Genomic DNA, 20,593 nt, shown 5'->3' on the forward strand with positions numbered 1-20,593 from the left:
GAAACCCGAGAAATATTTATAAGAAATATTCGCCCAGAAAAAACAAGATCATATATGCCTAACATAATGTTTGTTGATGAAATATTCTCGAGCACATGCGCAGCTGGCAGTTTGGAGCTGGTGGAAACAAAAATATTATTGACTTTATAATGAAATTACCACAAGAGGTACTCAGGAATACCTAGAGATCCCATGTACGTCATTGATTTACTCTTTTGAATATGGAAGTTTGCCACAAGAGACATTTTCTGGCTGTCCACATTCCAATAGTGACCAATGGAAGGGCATTAAAGCTTGCACACCGACCAACCGCACACTGGCACTGGTAAAAAGTCGGTTAGCTACTGACCATTGCCACTACAGATCTCTGGCGCCGGCTCAACAACCAAGCAACTTATCTTTTGACCGGTAAAAATCCGGCGTGTGTGCAAGCAGCGCTTCACCGGTAAAATATCGGCCGGTATATTACTGGCTATCGAAATTCTGTGCGTGTGTAAGAGGCCTTTCAGTGATCTTCTCAAGAATAAATATTGACAACAATTCGCAATTCTATGGTACGATGCAGACGAATATGAGAGGAATAAAATTAGTTATTTTAAGATATTAGTTCCCTTTAGTCGCAATTGTTTTTTGCCTAGAAATTATGAAAAGCCTGTAAAACTTATAAAAAATCAAGCATTGTGTGACAGGGATTGTTAATATAATATGAAATGTATCCCTCAAGAACCATTTCAGCGTTTACGAGGGTATAATTTGAATAAAAATGGAAGCCAACAAAGGCCGAGTAATTGGTAGCAGAATTGAGTATTTGATGCAAAATATACTCATAAGTACAATTAACATATTTTACAGTGTTATCATAGTTTATATGCATTAACTCTTACCTTGCCCACTTGACTCCTTGAATTTTCGGAGCACTAAAAATGTCATTATTAGATTTATTTTCTGCCTATTTAGATTTTTTCTTGCCTTGACTTCTATTAATTAATGATGAAAAATGAGCATCAGAACACTCATATTAAGCACAGTATTAGAATTAGCCCTCACAAAATCACAATCCGAAGGCATTTGTCACCACAGCATCCACAAATTCAAGCACGGCTTGGATAACGGCGTTCACTGAAAGCATGCAGTCAGCAAAGTAGCTGTGTGTGACGTCAGCCATTCGAGCCTGACTTCCTGCCGAGACTGACCGTTTGAAAAGCGTACAAATTTCAACGGAACACAAAAGAAAATGTAATGAGCCCATTGCAGAAATTTTTTCACCAATATGAATTATTAGCCAAAACTCACTGTTAGCATCTACTTAAATTGGTAATTTCGTTTGAGGTTAACACCCTTACTGAAATTATTGAAAAAGGTTGCGCTGTATGATCACGATGAAGACAACAAAATACATGGCCATGATGAAGCCCTGGCCCCCTGTGTGGTAGCCTGAAACGCTACCACTACCCCACCTGACCCGTCTGCTAAGAGGTGAGATATTATGGATCTATAGGCGGCTTGTGAAAAGTACCTCATGAAAATTAATCAATTGCAGCCAAACTAAGGCCGATACAACGGAACCACTACTAGTTCAGAGATGTGTTTACCATTCGGAAGGCCATAAAAATTACGGCATTGAAAAAGGCGGAGCAAGGTTAGTGGTCTCCCCTTGTTAGTTAGGCTGATGCATGAGTATTTACAGGCAGTTTCGATTATAATTTACTTATAACTGAAACAAGTACATATTCTTAATTCAAAATAAGTCATTTTTTCCTCTTTATTTTTAATTTAATTGTTGTAGTTTTCTTGCCTTAGATTTTTCTATGTTAAATCTTGGTACCAATAAAGCAAATATCAATATGATATTTATTTTACTATAAACTATCCTGTGACCAATAAATCATGCCTCATGAAGACGTTTATTTTACAATATGATATCCCAGGACTGATAATTCATTGCTCATTAAGAAAATCAGGTCTCAAATTTCAATCAAACTCTGTAGTGTTGTAGTTCATTGGGAGCTGTCCACAAATCTCCTCCCATATTGGGTTTTATAACCACTGGTTTTAAAAGTGGAATGCAGTTCAACATTTATATACCTAATATAATCCCATAGAAATGGTCTCCCTTCAAGTAGGAGCGGTAGCCCGGTGTTAATGTCCTAGGTTTGATGTTTACATGTAGCACTTTTCAAAATTTGTTTCTACTTTTCATTTTACAAACGTCAGCTGTTCATCATTATCTCCATGATTTTCACTGAAAATTTTACGAGGGGTGTTTTTAAAGTAAGTACCGTTTTGACATAAAAAAAACAAGTAATTTTTTTTTTTCAAAATTAATTTATTCACTTGTAAGGCCATACTTTACCCCACATTTCTACGTAATTCCCATTATTATTGAGGCATTTATCATATCTTGGGACCAGCTTTTGTATGCCATCATCAAAGAAGCTTGCCGCCCGACTAGACAACCACTGCTTCACGGTCGTTTTCACTTCGTCATCACCGGAATGGTGCTGTCCTGCCATTAAGGGTGTGTTGCTAGTCCATTTTTTGACTTGCAGCGACGCAATAAATGCAGCAGCGTACTGTGCGACTGTACAAAAAATGCAATGCACTGTTCAAAACAAAAGGCGTGGCATGCTGAGTACATGTGTCGTTTTGCTCCATGATAATGCCCGTCCTCACGCAGCCAATCAAACTCAAGACCTTATCACTTCTTTTGGCTGGGAACAATTAAACCTCCCTCCATACAGTCCCGTTCTAGTGCCGAGCAAACACTTGTTTATGTACTTGAAGAAATATCTGGCGGATCAGCACCATTGCGATGATGATGAAGTGAAAATGACCATGAAGCAGTGATTGTCTAATCAGGCGGCAAGCGTGTTTAACAATGGCATACAAAAGCTGGTCCCAAGATACGATAAATGCCTCAATAGCATTGGGAATTATGTAGAAAAGTAAAGTGTGGCCTTTCAAGTGAATAAATTATTTTTGAAAAAGAATTTACTTCTTGTTTTCTATGTCAAAATGGTAGTTACTTTAAAAACGCCCCTCGTATTTTTCTATGTGGAAATCTTTTTCGGCAATGCAGTGTCAGATTTTATCCCATTTTTTCATTCAGATGCCTAGTTTCCATTATGAAATTTCAGCTCATTCATTGCCAAAGAAACCTTAATTATTACATGGTATCACATGAACTAAAATACATCCATTGCAGAGCTATCTAATGAAGATAATATCACAATGCAGGCGGAACATAAATCAAAGACCGTTTACATGTTGAAAAAAAATGGAATAATATTTAATTCCCTGAAGTGTTGAAAATATTTTTATTTTGTAAGGAAAAAATTTATGTGGAATTCCAAATTTTGATATAATGTGGTGCATAAAAAAGTTTAAATCACTCCTTTCAAAAAAAAGTCCTGAATCTCTTTGCGTGCATGACTAATATCTTGATGATTACTTCCAGCATACTTTAAGTGAGGATGGGGACCCATTTGAGAGTTCAACTACTGCCCATGAGTCAGCATTTGGTGAGTACTCTTACGTGTTGCAAATAACTCTATACTTGGCGGGATTGATGTTAATGTGGAAGATCTACAGGTAAATGCTTTTGTTTAGCCAAATTTTACTGTGACTAGAGCAATTATTGAAAATTTGACAGTGTCCCATAAGTCCGCAATGGAAGCCATGGATGAGTGCTTTTAAGGGCCTCAAATAGTTGCATACAAGTAAGGCTTAGGTCACTTTCAGATGGCGCGGTGCTGTTTTTTTAATATAATCTGATGTCCCTACCGATGCCTTTATACCAGTCAAATTATGCGGTGTTCTCCACTGTGCCCATTTCTAACCGGCCAGGCACTGCAGCATCAACAGCGTCAACTGGTCGTGAAACTCAGACCGCTTTCAGATGAGAAAACTCTGGATTTCCTTGTGCCATGCGGAGAATGTAGGAATGTGGATAGTGGTCTCTTCTGAAATCGGCCTTATTGTGACTGATTCTGAAGGATGAAGAACCTGAATTAGTCATCCATCCATATTTCCTGTTGTCTTTATTTTAAGTAGCAATTGGATAGGGGAGAAGTTTTATATTTACTTATTGTTTCGTAGTCATTTGAATCGTTTTTAATGGTCTTCCGTAACAAAATATTTTTGTTCCACTGAAATTGTTGGGTATGTAACTGACCAATGGCTAAGAATTTTTTCTTTAATTTCTCTATTTGGCATTTTTGACGGTTAAAGAGTCATATCTAATCGATAAAAAGGATGCTGCCTTGCTTCAACCAAGCTTGGAGACTAGTTTATTGAAAGGAAAAAATTTACTCTTTGTAGCCACACACCTTTTTTCCAGAAATGCCGATGAAAAGCGTTGCGAATCCTCAAAATTATAAACCCAAAAAGCCAGAATGGAGCATTTTGTTTGAGAATTGGGTATGAAAAGTAAATTTCAGGGTTCATTGAAAATGTAAGCATGGAACTTGGTCAAATGAGGGCAAAAATTAGCTTTGCTTTAGGACCATTTTAAATTCGTGGGAAAATTAGCGAAAATCTTTTAAATGAGTGCATTCCTATTCACCCTTTTGTCCTTGGGATTAGCAATGGTGCTTTGTTAGGTTTTACTGACAACTAGGCATGAAGCTTCCTTGGAGGAGAAAATATGGTTGACATAATATTAAATTTATAGGTGTGCTCCAGAAATGAAATCAGTATGGCTAAGAAACAGCCGAATTCTTGATATCAATCAAATAATTCTACATTCAATCTGCATAATTCCCAGTCCAATTCACATAACATCTGGGTAATGCTTTCTGTACAATGGTAGCATTTTCTGACGAACCACACAGCCTTCCTTGGTATTTTTTTCGGTTTGCTGATTAAGTCTTTCTTCGCCGGATCCCATACGCTCGTTGCATTATCGAGGTGCGGTCGGATGAGTGCAAAAAAGCACCTTTCTTTTACTTTCTCATCTGAAAATCTTCCCACAATACGCTTGACAAATCATAATTTCTTCAGGGCTATGCGACAAATATTTCTTATGTGTGTTCCCCACAATAGGTTCGAGGTTATCGTTTCTCCCACGCAGTTCACTTTGTATGTTGCCTCTATGTTAATACCATCCGCTGCATAAGCATGGTTATAGATACACGAATTCAGCAAGAAATGTACCGTCATGTATTTTCTCAGATTAAGTTCAAGTCCCCTCTCTTGGCTCCACAAATGAACGTTGTTTCAGTCCATTGATAGAATTTCATAGTCAGAGTGATCACTAATTTCACGATAGATGACAGGGTCGTCAGCAGAAAAACGTGTTATACTGCTAATGCGGGAGCAGAGTTCATCAATGTATATAATGAACAGCAGGGAGGAAAAATCTATTTTTCCCTTAGCCAAAATAATTGCTGAAAGAGAAAGGTCTTTATACGCTGGTGCAAAAAAAAGAAATAAGAGATGAATTTGGAGAGAAATTTTACCTTGCAAAAGCAGAGCAGGGAATTCATCTCTCTTTAGTTCCCAGAAGAATTGACGATAATGTCATACTGACCCAAAATAATAAATTAGTCCTTATTCTTTCTAAAATTCGTCATGATTATGCCATTGATGCTGAAAGGGATAGCCAAAATAAATCTGATATGCTTACATCCTACAACAACTTAAATTGACGTTGATGTAGTGGACGTCCAATTCTGTGCAAAAACTACACTGCAGGACGTAATACAAGATGGCAGCCTTCGGTCTTTTTTTTACTAATTATTGAAAATTTCTGCTTCCATTGCTCTTGGCATTTTAAAGGTTCATTAAATATCTTCTGAAGTTATTGGGAGTGGTTTTCTGCAGAAGAAAGCTTGGGAAATGATTAAACTGCATATGATGAAAAATATTGGAAATGCTACTATCCCAACACAAATAAGAGCTCAGGCTTGCGTGCCATACTTGGAATATCTGCCCCTGGTGCCGCTCCAAACCATTGCTTATCTGATGACAGTTGGGTATATTTCACTCAAGGGAGTTTCTTTTGGCTGTTTGTCCATTGCATTTATCTTTGAATTTTAAACTACCTCTATAAAAACTAATCCAGGAAAAATTCAAAATAATTTTTCTAGATACTCATCTGTAGTACCACAAAATTTATTGTGATTGGCATTGTTAGGAACCTTTTTAATTTAGAAAATATTCACCGATCATTAAATATTCGATTGAAAAGAAAATATTTTTCCCTTTTTAAAGGACCAATTCTGAAAGGGGTATAATTTTATTCTTTTCCTGCAATTGGAAGTCATATGTGTGTGCTTGATTATTTGTGTACGTATCATTTTAACCCATGATTTAGTCTTTTTTGTTCTATACACTCTTGTTGCCCTCGTCATTTTTATGATATGTGTTCTTTTCCCCTCCATTCATTTATATCGAGTCCCTTGGTTCAAGTCCAAGTTGGGCAGCAGTTGTACCACCTGACTTGTGCATTTTACCATGCATTCAATGGATTTTAAATAGAAGATGATGTAGTCTTAAATTTCATGGCTGACTGTGTTAATTGCTATTTGAACTTTTCTCTAGGGGTCCCGACTGCCGAAGCAATGCCCGAGGAAACAACATCGACTTCATATGTGCTTGCAGAAGGAAATCTAAGGAATCATTCAATTGATGACTGCATTGGTCCCACACCTTCGGTGACACAGATTGATTCCAAGGTTGAAACATCCCATGAAGAGATAAAGAAAAATCTGATAGATGAAGACTTGGAAAAATGTAGTGCTTTTGAAACTTATGAGATATCAAGTTGCTCAATTCCTGATGACAGACAATGTAATACCAAAGACATTGAATCAATTAAAAGCAGCAGAGGTGGAGCCGCAATGGCTGTTGTTGGGGAGAGAAGTGGTTGTGATGCACCAAATACCTCGCATAACCTTAGGTTTATCAGAATTAGTAGAAATGACAGAAGTGGCTGTGAGACCATCATGGGAGGCAACAGCGAGGTACTTAATTGCTTGATCGAAAATCCAGGGAACAGTTACAGTTCAAACGAAGATTCATATAATTGCTTCAACTGCAGAGATGTGTTCAACAACAAGAAGAAGCTAATGAAACACATGAAAATTCCTTTTGTTGCTCGTAATTTTGATGCTGCAGCAGAATCATCATTCGTAGGTGTGTCTCTGGAAGCACTTCCATCAGGCGGACACAGCAGTTCTTGCGAGCCTACCATCTCAAAGGCTTTAAGTGGGCAGGAGAGGAAAAGACTAGAGCCCATGCCAAAAGAAAATGTGCTCATCAAGGAAACCAGCGGAGGAAAAGGGGACGAGACAAATACAAGACTATTGACGAGAAGTTTCACAGTAGGAGAGAAATCAACTACACAAAGTTTATCTTCAAAGTCATCTAGCATTAGAAATGTACGCAATCACGTGGGTCCATTTTCATGCAACGTGTGTGAAAGGTCTTTCTCGATTAAGAGCCTCTTAGTTAGACATGTACGCGCGCACACGGGAGAGAAAATGTTTTCTTGCAACGATTGTGAAAAGTCTTTCTGGAATAAGAGCAACTTAGTTAGACATGTTCGTACGCATACGGGGGATAAACCGTATTCTTGTAGCATTTGCCGCAAGTGTTTCACTCAGAATGATCATATTAAGAGTCACATGCGACAACACTCGGGAGAAAAGCCTTTTATATGCAACCTGTGCAGCAAGTCCTTCGCTAGGAAAAGTCAGCTCACCTTACACATTCAAAGACACTCGGGAGAGAAACCATTTTCTTGCGACGTGTGTGAAATGTCTTTCTCGGATAAGAGTAGTTTAGTTCGACATGTACGCACGCACACGGGAGAGAAACCGTTTTCCTGCGACGAGTGTGAAAAGTCTTTCTGGAATAAGAGCGACTTAGTTAGACATGTACGTACGCACACGGCAGAGAAACCCCACTCGTGCAGAATCTGCAAGAAATATTTCACTCAGAAGGGCACTCTCAAAAGTCACATGCGAACACACACGGGATAGAGGCCTTTTTCATGCAATGAGTGTGAAAAGTCTTTCTCGGATAAGAGCCACTTAGTTGGACATATTCGTACTCACACGGGGGTTAACCGTATTCTTGTAGCATTTGCCGCCAGTGTTTCACTCAGAGTAGTCATCTCAACCGTCACTTACGACAACACTCGGGAGAGTAGCCTTTTATATGCAATGTGTGTGAAAAGTCTTTCGCTAGGAAAAGTCAGCTCGCCTCACACATTCGAACACACTCGGGAGAGAAACCTTATTCTTGTAGCATTTGCTGCAAGCATTTCACAAAAAGATGTTCTCTCAACAGTCACATGCGTTTGCATATGGGTGAGAGAGGCATTAAATCATGACACGAGTGTGAAAATTCTCTCTCGAATAAGAACCACTCAGTGACACATTTTCGTATACACTCGAGAGAGAAGCCTTAGTCGTCCAGAGCGTAAGAAAATTCTTTTTACAGAATAAGCTATGTGGTGGGACACATGCAAACGCACACACCTTTTTCACGCAGAATCCGCAAAAATTATTTTTCACTCAGAGTCGTTTACTTAAGAGTCACATGCGAAACAACGCGTAGGAGAAACCCTTCTCGTGCGGCGAATTTGAGTGTCCCTCTCGACAAAGAGCCTCTTTGATATAGACATATGTACAATAAACCGAGAGTTGCTTTATTTCTGCGACGTCTGCAGCAAGTCTGTTACGCCATGATGCAACCTAGTAACCCATTCGTACACACAGTAGATAAACCTTGTCAGTGTAGCATTTGTTGGAAGTGTTTTGCAGTGAGTGGTTACCTTGACAGATATACATACATGCTCACACGTGTGAGCGCAGCCTTGTTTATGCATAGTCCCCATCTCGTCCATCACTGCAAATAGAGGCTCTGACCACCACATGTGTAAACGTACAATTGTGATGTATTATTATTATTATTGCGTATTTTGCACCAAGTCTCTCGCTGTTATTTCTAATCCCAACCTCCACACGCGCTCTAAATTGAGAGACTATTCATGTTTTGTATGTTGCGTGGTTTCACTCTGATAAGTCACCTTTGCGCATGCAACATTTTCTTGCGGACAGGATAATTTAAATAAATGTAACAAATGTTCCAATTAAACCTCATGCAAAGCTACACGGAGGAGTGTAATGGTTAATTTTCGCCTGCACAACGAGAAATGAATGATGATAATGTGTCAATGGGCCATCTACATGTTTCTATGAAATGCGTGCCCAGTAATGTGTTTCTGGATTTTCGTAATGAATATTGAAAGAGAGTAGTTGCAGAAAAGGGCACACCCAGGCTATCAGATTAGGATGAAGCAGCCTACACTACACGTTTTTGTTTAAACACGTCCACATTATTCATTCCAATGTTTCTGGCTTTAAGTCCAGTTTTAATTGTCATCTTCTAATTGGCTCTGAATTTTCTTAGAATTAATCATATGTTCTTTGAATATTCTATGTCAAAATAATTATTCTTGTGTCCACATTTTGTAAACAATGTGTTATCAGTGCACAATAAAAGGCTTATGGCCGAGTTTATTAATTTGATGAATTCAGCATGTTATTTATTTTCATTGTTAAAAAATATGCAATTTTATTCCTATTTCTCTGTTTTCACTCGCGGCTGAGCGATTCGACACGATTTGTCGGAATACACCGTCAATAGGACAGCAAGGATAATCGTGGGCCATTAACCTTAGAACGGTGAAGTTGCGAGAAAAGGCAGCAATGGAGGTGGAAGATGTCCAAACATTGGCAGAGTGCATGGGGATGTTATCGGAGGGTGGGAGAGTAAGAAGAGGATGGGGAGTGGATGCTAGGTGGCGCTGAGCGCACTTGCAGGGTTTGGTAATGAGAAAATGATTCAGAGGACACGTCGGACGCAGCCTAAAGTAGTACTACGGAGTGAGCGAGCAAGGGATTCATTTGTGTACAAACTTTGGCCGCAATCCGTTCAGCCGTCTGGAAACACATAGCGGACAGATAAACTTGTATTAAAGATTACGTATAAAAAAGATTAAGCGTATCCTGACATTATCATATCGCCGAGGAATGCCACACGTTCCTCCTCCTCAAAAGCTAGGACATTTTTATAATTAGAATTTATGCTACTTTGTATACAATTGTGGTTAAGCAATTAATCGGAGGAAAATAAAGAAAACGTCCAGTCTACTTTCAAATTTCAATACCTTTTCAGAATGAAGATATGCATTTTAGGTTAACTAGAGGTTTCCCCTTTCTCCACTCACAAAGATTACATGATGTTACATTAGAGGGTGACCTTGCATAATTTGTCACCTCCACAGATGCTATTGGGTGTTTATATTTATTTATTGCCAAGGCCAACAATCTTTTTATGGATAGTTACTTACATTATGCTTACTTCCACTGTAAAATAAAATTAACGTTATTTTAAAATTAAATGTACTATACTTACATAAAAGTTTTTGGCCAAAATATTAGATCAGCGATCTTTAGATAAGCAACGAGAACTGACCCCCGTGCATGGCGTCTGATATATCGGATAAGGTAAAAGTTATGAACATATTGAGAAAAAAATCAATAAAAAATAATTACCCTGTGGGGCGACTGAAAGTTCTTTGAATGCCATATCTTACATAAATCCTTCTTAAGTCGATACATTTAAGTAGTCAGCTGAAATATTAGCAGCGCAGTAAAGACATGTCAACTTAATATAGTATCACTATGTAGTGCATGTCAATTGGAGCCCAGAAAGAAATTATATACGGAGGTTCGACGAATCGGACGCTATGCACTAATGGGTTATACCTTAGGCTGCGGAAACGTTTTTAAATGGTCTGCATTGTGATTTCGGGGGGAACGTGTGTCACCATTTGACCAATTTTCTCGCCACTGGCAGCCATATCTTAAGATTTCAACGCCGTCCTTTCCGCGGTCGCTTGAACTCGGCCAAACCCATACCCTTTTTTCTGAACTGACGGCGGCTGACCGTGAGCTTGCTCGAAACCCACCCACTCTTCTAGCCAATGACAGAAGAAAGTGTGGAGGAGCCCGCAGTCTCTCTCCGAGCTCCGTGCAGTGCTGATCCCTCTCCAGCTCGCAGTGTTGCCAAATCTAATCCGTTGGAACCGCACAGCGTCCGTCCTAGAACCTTCCGCCGCTCCCGAAAGTACCGTTATTCCCCAGGCTGGCAACGCCGGTCGGCCGGATGGAGGGGAAAAGGGAAGGGGATGGAGGAGAAGTGGAAGGGGCAGCGCTTCTGATGGTCTATTTTCCACCCAGCCGCCATCAGTTCGGAGAAAGGTCATAGTGGCAGAGAGCACAAAGGTGTCTTTCGGGGACTGGATACCCTCATCACGGGGAGCGCTGCCCGGATTTTCCCTTCTCCGAGAGGGAAAGAGCTTCCTACTTTCCGCGGCGCATTCACGATGAAAACAATTCCAACGATTCCTAGGATTTCCTAGGAATTTATTTATGTTGCTGTTGTACATTAGCCAGGGAAACTTATTTGAATGCATTGGTCACTCCTACTTGTACTATCGGCGGTGGGTCTTTCGTCCCCGCGTAATTACCAAGGACATATTACATATACGGTCTGTCGCCAGGGGGTAGGGTGGGCAGTCCCGAATTAAGAGGGTTTATCACCTGCCAGACACACACTCGGGGTCGACGGAAAAATATCTTTCCCGCTCAGTTCCCGCACACAGTGGCAGAAAAATGTTGACGCTCCCGCAGTTAAAGGTTAAAATCTACCGGCTGCGTCCGCCGAAGATGAAGATGTTGTGTCAACATTTAATCATTAAGTTAAGCTGCGACATAAGCCAGTATATATGTCGAATAAGCAGTCGTGGAGAAAAGGCAGCAGTGATTCGAGCAGATATGAGCCTATCCCTGGGCAAGATAGGCCAACTAAATAATACACAAAGCCTTTGGAAATGCCGCGATTTGGCGATGGGAGGCTTCTAAATATGCCTCGCATCATCTGGAGGAGAAGGCAGCGGGCCATCTTGATATGAGTAAAGGCAGGGGCCACGGTGGTCAGTACAGCGACACACATTTCACTGCAGGCGTGAGAACAGTTACGTGAACGGCTGTAGTAATGCGATGAGGAAGGCAAGGGGAAACAACCACATTATTATCCCGAGGAGTCGCCGTCTCTCCAACGTTAAATTATCACTCACGATGGAATTCCCTTGGGTAAAACATTCCGGAGGTAAAAGTGGTCCCCCACTCTGATCTCTGGGAGGAGACTGCCCGAGAGGGTTTAATGGTCACCTGCGATAAGTTTTGAAGATAGGTATAGTGGCGGATAAATTGACGCACAGCTCATCAGCGTCTGAATGCGGGCAGTTCAGGAACGACTTGTCTTCCAAAAAATCCTAGCGTTTTCAAAGTCAACCTTGTTCGTGCTTCGCGATGGCGGATAAACGAAATTGTCTATTTTGGTGGGCCTTTAGTGCGTTTCCATTCTGCATTCAAGGATGTACGCATCCAAGACATCGGAAAAAGGTGCGAGGATTCTGGCAAAATACGGCATAGTGCACTTTTGTGACTTTGTCGTGTTCTTCAAGAATCCTGTGGCAAGGAGACAGACGACCCCATATTAAAGGCCTAGTGCCATTCAGATATATAGACGAATATACCGAGTCGAGTGCTCTTGCGGAGACTCGTGCATGTGCCAAACATCACGAGCCTTGAAATGCAGAATGAAAGAACACCAAAGAGCTACCAAGAATAGATAATTTTGTTTGTCCGCCATCGCCGAGCATATATGGGGAAGGCCAATGCACAACGTGTACTTCGATAACTCACCACCAAACAGAAGCAATAATTTCCCCGGCTGATTAAAGAGGCTATCGAAATAGCCAAAACACCAAGCTTCAACAGGGAGGACAGCTACTCGCTCTCCAACGCCTCGAAGAAACTCTTCCCCAAACCAGCCAATTGCCATAGCTTGCCGCATCTTACCATAATCAAGCCTTATATAAGACTGCAAAACATCTGCATCCGTCACTTCAAACCTGAAGACGCCTGCAGCATCGCTGGCGAAACTATCGTTGAAAGAAGAATCGGCGCTGAGGGCAAGTTGGAAGCCAAGCTGCACCTAGAGGCTAATATTACTTGGACTGTTCTCTCCCCGTTACGGAAGCGGCTTTCTCCGCTCCTTACTTGTTGGACCACAGCCAGTAAACAGGTGGGGGACTGCGCTGTCGGTTCGCTGCCTGTTTATTACTTTTGTTTTACTGCTGACATTTAACGTGTATGATTTACGTATATGTATTGCTAACATTCTACGGAAGAAAACTGTATATATCAATTTTCAATTGATCCCCCGGTTTGGAAGTTAGCAGAGGTTTGCGTTGTATACAACACATCCGTTAATTTTAGAGGTAAAACAGCTTGTTTTCGGCTAACTACTAGTGATAGATGTGGCTTCTTCATATCAAGATTGCAGTTATAGGAACGAAAACTACGGTAATGTCAAGCGCTCAAATTAGGGAAACTTGATTTTACGCGCATAAAACGGGTACTTTTGGGGAAAAAATATTAAAAACTGGAAATACTATGACGCCGAAGATTTTTTGTGACAGGCCGACACAGAAATGAATTCTCTTTCGTATGATCTTTGTTGTATTGAAGTTGATTGATTCGTTTAGACGCTAGAGCTCCTCAAACTCGGGTATCTTGCTTTTTTACAGACAGTACATGAGCTGAAAATGATGCAAGACCCTTTGAGAATAATATCAATAGAATACACGTATCAGGAGGTCACATTCTCTCCAGATCACCCCGTGATTAGGAAGAGGAAAATTCTCGAGCACCTGAAGGAGAATGAAGAATGTAGCCCGAGGAAGTGCAAATGGAGCATGCTATCCCCGGAAACGGAAACGAGGAGGCTGATGAAGATACATAATTCGAATCGATTGATGCAAGAGGACCGAATTCTTTCCAACACAAATGAGACTCCCACTGCTACATAAAAGAGGGAAAATTTGAATGAAGTGCAAGAGCAAGCATGAGCAAAAATGGCTGTTCTCGTGCGATTGCACTTTCTCTAATCAAAGTTGAAAATAAGTCTGTTGCTTTGCCCATCCCTGCCCAATTGTGATAGTGACTCTTATTGAAAACTTGAATTTATCTTTTTGAGACTGTGAATGGAGAAATTCCTGAGAATATTCAGAGTATTGGTATATTTTTAGTGAAAAACATAGTACCTGGGTGTAATGTACAATCCATCCAGACATTGTCCAAGTGTCATGGTCCTTGTATGCAGGGACTGTACGTTAAACCTCATGTAGGCAAGCCTGATATTTTTACATGGCTGGGCACTTGGCGTACTTTAACCACGATTTTATATGATAACACTCGATTTTGGTTACAATTTATCTTTCTTTGTAGAAATTACTTCAAGCTGGTACATTCATAGTTGAGACTGATACGCCGGTACAGATTTGATACACAGCCGGTTGTGCGGTATAATTTATAGGCCATAGGTGTTCAGTTCCTATTGTCGATCGTAAAAAAATCTGCTACAATACTTCGAGCTTTGAAAAATCACACTCTAGACCTTTAAAGTAAAATATAGGAATACACGAGGCCAATTTAGACCAGAATGTAAGTACAATGATGAAATCCTTGGTTTTCGAAGACTGGCGAACTTTATTCGCCAACAAGCTACATAGCTCGATTGTTAATAATATGTATTTGCATCCTGCCGTATATGCAACACACAAATTCACTATTTATCGCCGCGCAGTCTGGCGCACAGGAAAATGAAAAATCAAAGCTGCGACCCCATTTGTTTTTTGCAAGCCGGCCAAATTGCATTGAGGGAAAATAAATAATACTCGATAATACGAGCAAAAATCGCGCACTTTCAAGGTACGTATCATGGAATTAGTACCTTAAGGAAACGGTATAGTTGGGTTTCAAAGAGAGAAGAAATCGTAACATAAAGTACTTTCTCTGTACTTTTTCTCTTGCAAAAATGCACAAAATATATGAATACATTACAGACATGAGAGTTTTGTACCACTAGAATTGTTAATGGCATCTGTTAATGGGTAATGGCACGCAATTCACAAAACTTTTTTAAAGATAATACTAGAAGTAACATTGTTGTTTAACATTTTTCATACTTCTTAGGTTTTATTTTTAATATTTTTGCGTGCTTATGTTAAGTTTCCTTTCTTTGGTTTAATTATGGGCTTCGTGGGTTTTTAAACTTTTTATTGAAGTTTAGAATAGAAAAATGTGTGGAGTCGATATGTTTCCATATGAAAGTAATGGAAAATTTCAAGTGACATTAAAAGTTAAATAATGCAATTTAACACTTTGCGTACCATGGACGTAATATTACGTCCTGCTAATCCTTCTGAGGATTGCCATGGACGTAATATTTCGTCTTTCTACTTAATTGGCTTTGTATGAGTGAAGCCGTTATATTTCCCCCGTGGTACTTTCCCAGTTTACTGCTTAGTGGTTTTTTTTTCAATAATCAACTGCTCGATAGAAAAAGAGTTCATTTTATGTCTTAAGGACGAAAAGCCCTCTATAGCTACCGGCATCCTCATCTTTGGCCACTTACTGTGAAAATTCTTTGGGCCAATCGAATCGTTCGTTAAGGGTGCATTAACCCTTTCTGCCATTCAGGATTTATAATGCTTTGCTTGGAAAAATGCTTTTTAATGATTTCTTTGCTTTAAATAGTTCAAATTGATTGTATAAAAAAATAATTACGCATGTTATGGCGGTAAATCATAAGTTGCAACTTTTTTATTTCTCAAAAACAGTAGGTTTTCATTGCTAAATTATATATTTAAAAATTAACAATACATGTTATTCAACTCATTCGTAAATAAGAACAAAGTCCATTTTTATTTAAATGAACATCGATATAAACGTATTTTTGATGCTTATGTTTTAAAAAATTACGAATATAGTAAAAAATGGCTGGATTTTTCAGTAGGGATTTAACTTTAGCAGCCGGTAACCGAAGTGTTAAAGGGGAATACATATTTTACCCAAATATCAAGGAGTTATTCCGCTATTTTTGACATTTTTTTCCTTGAAAGTAGCGCAATGATAAAATATATCACTCCATCGCAAGTGGGCGAAGAATAGGGTAGTTTCCTTAATCAAAGAAAACGAAAGGCATTGATTGCGATTCGTTACCCACCACTAGTGTATTTATAATGTACAAATTATTTGGTTTTAGAAATCCCAGTTTATAGGAATGTTAATGGTCAATTTTTAACCTCATTTGAAAAAAGGCCAGTTTGGCGTCCATGCGATTCCACTCCACGTGACGTCACAGGGATCTAGTTTCTATACGAGTAGATAGGAGCTTTACATCGTCTCTACCAGTGCACGCTTGAGGCACAGAGCGCAGGGAAACATGTCTTAATAATCACCTATTAAAACTGGCTAAGGTCGGAAAGTTTTCTTCCTTTGATAAGGTATAAATAAACCTTTTTTAAGCCAAGCGCTACCATTCAGCAAGATACTCAGCTATCCGCTAGCATCCTGCGTCCTATCAGCGCTCAGAGCCTCGATCAAGGTCACTTCACAAGGAGAGAGGGGGAACCAGAAATGCGTCGCACAGACTTTCGTACTTACGCGTCGCGTTTTTGCGCGCTTGAAAATTTTCACTTTTCATTTAATCGCGAAAAATAGATATCGTCATTTAAAAATCTAAAAGCGCGAAATACGTACTCCAGGAGTAATAATCTTTCGATTTAGGCAATAAAAAATAATAGGAAACCACCCTATTGGAGTTTTGGTTGAAAATATTTTGAGATGAACCAGCAAGACATCCTATAACCCATCTAATTGGAAATGAACGAAATAAATTACGCGCGAAGTTCGAAAAATGTGGGGCGAATTGATTGATTCTGTGGTTGAGATAATTCTGTTCAATTCAAGCATCTGTTAGATTCAAGCATCTGGCACTTCATCTTGCGGTCAGACTTCCATTCGGCCTTAAGTAGGGTTTGCAAGTCAAAGATGATTGCCATGAAAGTAGTTCAGAAACGATATCCCAAGGCTAATGACAACACCGAAGTGTTCCAGTGTGTCAATAAGCTTCGAGATTATTGATATATAAAAACAGCAAAAGAAACGTTGCCGCGGGTGAAGGAAAAATATTTAAATTTCCAAACTTCAATATACTCCTATGGTAAAATTTTTTAATCCATCCAAATCTAATAAAAAAGTGAAAAAGTTGCAACTAATGAAGTACCGCCATAATATGCATAATATTGCTTTTATTACGCTGAATTTGAGCTATTTACACCAGGGAAATCATAAAAAAGCATTTCCACAAGCAAATTATTCAAAGTTCTGGATGAAAAAAGGGTCACTGCACCAACAACGAACGATTCTTTCCTCCAAAGAATTTTCACACAAAAAAGGCTGAGATAGGGGTGCCCGTAGCTGCAGACTTTTCGTCCTCGAGACATTAAAAGAACTTTTTCCATTTAGCAGTTGATTTTCGAAATGAAGGAGCCACTAAGCAGTAGACTGGAAAAGTACCACGGGCGAAATATTCCTGCTACACGCAAATAAAGTCAATAAAATAGATAGAGGAAATATAATGTCCATGGCAATACTCACTTATAGGATAAGCAGGACGTAACATTACTCCCATGGCACGCACATCATGAGGCAAATGAGGGCATTCGGCCACACTGATCGCCAACCATTGTTCACTATCAAGTGACTGGGAAAACTAAAGTGTGAAACTCATGCACGGATAGACCACAGCCGGATAATCAGGAGAATGCCAAACATGACTAGCCAAACGAGTGCATTTAGCCACACGGAACGTTCACCTTTGCGTACTGTCCAGTGACTGAGAAAAGTGATGTGTGAAACTCATACACGGATAAACCACAGCCAGAAAATCTGGAGTATGCCACATATGGCGACCCAAATGAGTGCTTTCGGCCACACTTCACGCTCACCCGTGCTCACTGTCCAGTGACTGGTAAATATTATGTTTGAAACTCATGCACGGATAAAACACAGCCGGATAATTAGGAGTCTGCCGACAATCATTAGGCAAATGAGTGCATTCGGCCACACTGTTCGCCCACCTTTGTTTAATGTCCAGTGACTGGGTAAGCTAAAGTGTTTATCTTATGCACGGATAAATCACAGCCGGATAATCAGGAGTTGCCGCAATGACGAACGAAATGAGTTCATTCGGCCACACTGAACGCTCACATTTGTTCACTCACAAGTGATTGGGAAAACTTAGGTGTGGACCCATGCACGGATAAACAACAGCCGGATTATCAGGAGTCTGCCGTACATTATAAGGCAAATGAGTTCATTCGGCCACAGTGATGGCTAAACTTTGTTCACTGTCAAGTGACAGGGAAAGCTTAAGTGTGAAACTCATGCTAACGCTCACCTTTGCTCACTGGAGAGTGAGCAAAGGCGAGCGTAAAGTAAAGCCTAATGCACTCATGTCGCTCCTCATGTGCGGCGACTCCTGATTATAAGGCTGTGGTTTATTCGTGCATGAGTTTAAAACTTTAGCTTTACGAGTCACTTGACAGTAAACGAAGTTTAGCCATCACTTCGGCCGAATGCACTCATTTGCCTCATGATGTGCGGCAGACTCCTGATTATCCGGCTGTGGTTTATCTGTGCATGAGTTTCAAACCTTACTATTCCCAGTCACGAGACAGTGAGCATGGTAAGCCGTCATTGTTGCCGGATGCACTCATTTGGCTCGCCATGGGTGGCATACTCCTGATAATCCGGCTGTGATATATCCGTGCATGGGTTTTACACATTAGCTTTCCCACTCACTGGGGAGTGAGCAATGGTGAGCGTTCAGTGTGACTGAATGCACTCATTTGGCCCGCCATGTTTGGAATCCTCCTCATCATCCGGCTGTTGTTTATCCTTGCATGTGTTTCACATAATACTACTCCCAGTCACTGGACAGTGAGCAAAGGTTGGCGATCAGTGTGGCCGAATGCACTCATTTGCGTCATGATGTGCGGCAGACTCCTGATTATCCGGCTGTGGTTTATTGGTGCATGAGTTAACCACTTTAGTTTTCCAGTCACTTGACAGTAAACAAAGTTTAGCCATCATCGTTGCCGAATGGTTGCCGCACATGACGAGCGAAATGACTGCCTTAGCCACAATGATGACTAAACTTTGTTTACTGTCAAGTGACTGGAAAAGCTAAAGTGTAAAACTCTTGCACCGATAAACCAAAGCCGGACCATCAGGAGTCTTCCCCACATCATGAGGCAAATGAGAGCATTCGGCCACACTGATCGCTAACCTTTGCTCACAGTCCAGTGACTGGGAGAAGTATTGTGTGTAACACATTCACGGATAAAAAAAGGCCGGATAATGAGGAGTATGTGAAACATGGCGAGCCAAATGAGTGCATTCCGCCACACTGTACGCTCACCTTTGCTCACTGTCCAGTGACTGCGACAGCTAATGTGTGAAACACTTGCACAGATTAACCACAGACGGATGATCAGGAGACGCCGCACAGGAAAAGTAAATGAGTGCATTGAGCCAACGTGAACGGTCACCTTTGGTTACTGTCAAGTGACTGGGAAAAGTAATGTGTGAAACTCATGCACGGTTATGTTACAACCGGATAATCAGGAGTATGCCACCCATGATGAGCGAAATATCTGCATTCGGCCACAGTGATGGGTAAACTTAGTTCACAATCATGTGACATTGAAAGCTCAAGTGTGTAACTCATGCTGGATAAACCACAGACTGATATTTAGGTGATGCCGCACATGGCGAGCGAAATGAGTGGATTCGGCAGCATTGAATGCTCACCTTTGTTCACTGTCCAGTGAATGGGGAAACTAAAGTGGGGAACTCAGGCACGTATAAACCACTGCCGGAAAATCAAGAGTCCACCGCACATGATGAGGCAAATGTGTCTTTCCGCCAAAGTGATCGCCAAACATTGTTCACTGTCCAACGAATGGGAAAGTTAAAGTGTAAAAATTAATGCACATATATACCACGGCCTGATAATCAAGAGTCGCCACACAGGACGAGCAAAATGAGTGCATTTAGCCAACGTGAACGTTAGCCTTTGGTCACTGTCAAGTGACTGGGAAAAGTAAGGTGTGAAACTCATGCACGGATACATAACATCCGGATTATCAGGGGTATGCTACCCATGGCGAGTCAAATGAGTGCTCTCGGCAACACTGAACGCTTATTTTGCTCACCTTCCCGTGACTGGGAATGGTAAGGTTTGAAACTCATGCACGGATAAACCACAGCCAGATAATTAGGGGTCTGTACCACATCATGAGGAAATGATTGCATTCGGCCACTGTTCGCAAACCTTTGTTCACTGTCCAGTGACTGGGAAAGCTAAAGCTTAAAACTCCTGGACGGATAACCACAGGCGGATAATCAGGAGTCACCGCACATGACAGGTGAAATGAGTGAATTCGGCCGCAGTTATGGCTGAACTTTGTTCACAGTCAAGTTACTGGTAAAGCTTAAGTGTTTAACTCATGCACGGATAAACCGCAGCCTGAAAATCAAGAGTCGCCGTACATGAGGATCGAAATGAGCACAACGTGATGAAATGAGTGCATTCGGCC

At 40.5% G+C, this 20,593-nt stretch overlaps 1 protein-coding gene across 1 annotated transcript; it reads left to right on the forward strand.

Annotated features, from left to right (window-relative positions):
- Positions 1 to 6,947: 6,947 nt before the first annotated feature.
- On the forward strand, positions 6,948 to 9,530 carry LOC124170426 (gastrula zinc finger protein XlCGF8.2DB-like). Its single transcript, XM_046549147.1, has 3 exons — positions 6,948 to 7,325; positions 7,527 to 7,982; positions 8,156 to 9,530. The coding sequence occupies exons 1-3, from the start codon at positions 6,948 to 6,950 to the stop codon at positions 8,336 to 8,338; spliced, it is 1,017 nt and encodes a 338-aa protein (XP_046405103.1). The 3' UTR covers positions 8,339 to 9,530.
- The last annotated feature ends 11,063 nt before the right edge of the window (positions 9,531 to 20,593 follow it).

This window comes from Ischnura elegans, chromosome 13 (genome assembly GCF_921293095.1).
Source record: "Ischnura elegans chromosome 13, ioIscEleg1.1, whole genome shotgun sequence".
NCBI lineage: Eukaryota > Metazoa > Arthropoda > Insecta > Odonata > Coenagrionidae > Ischnura > Ischnura elegans.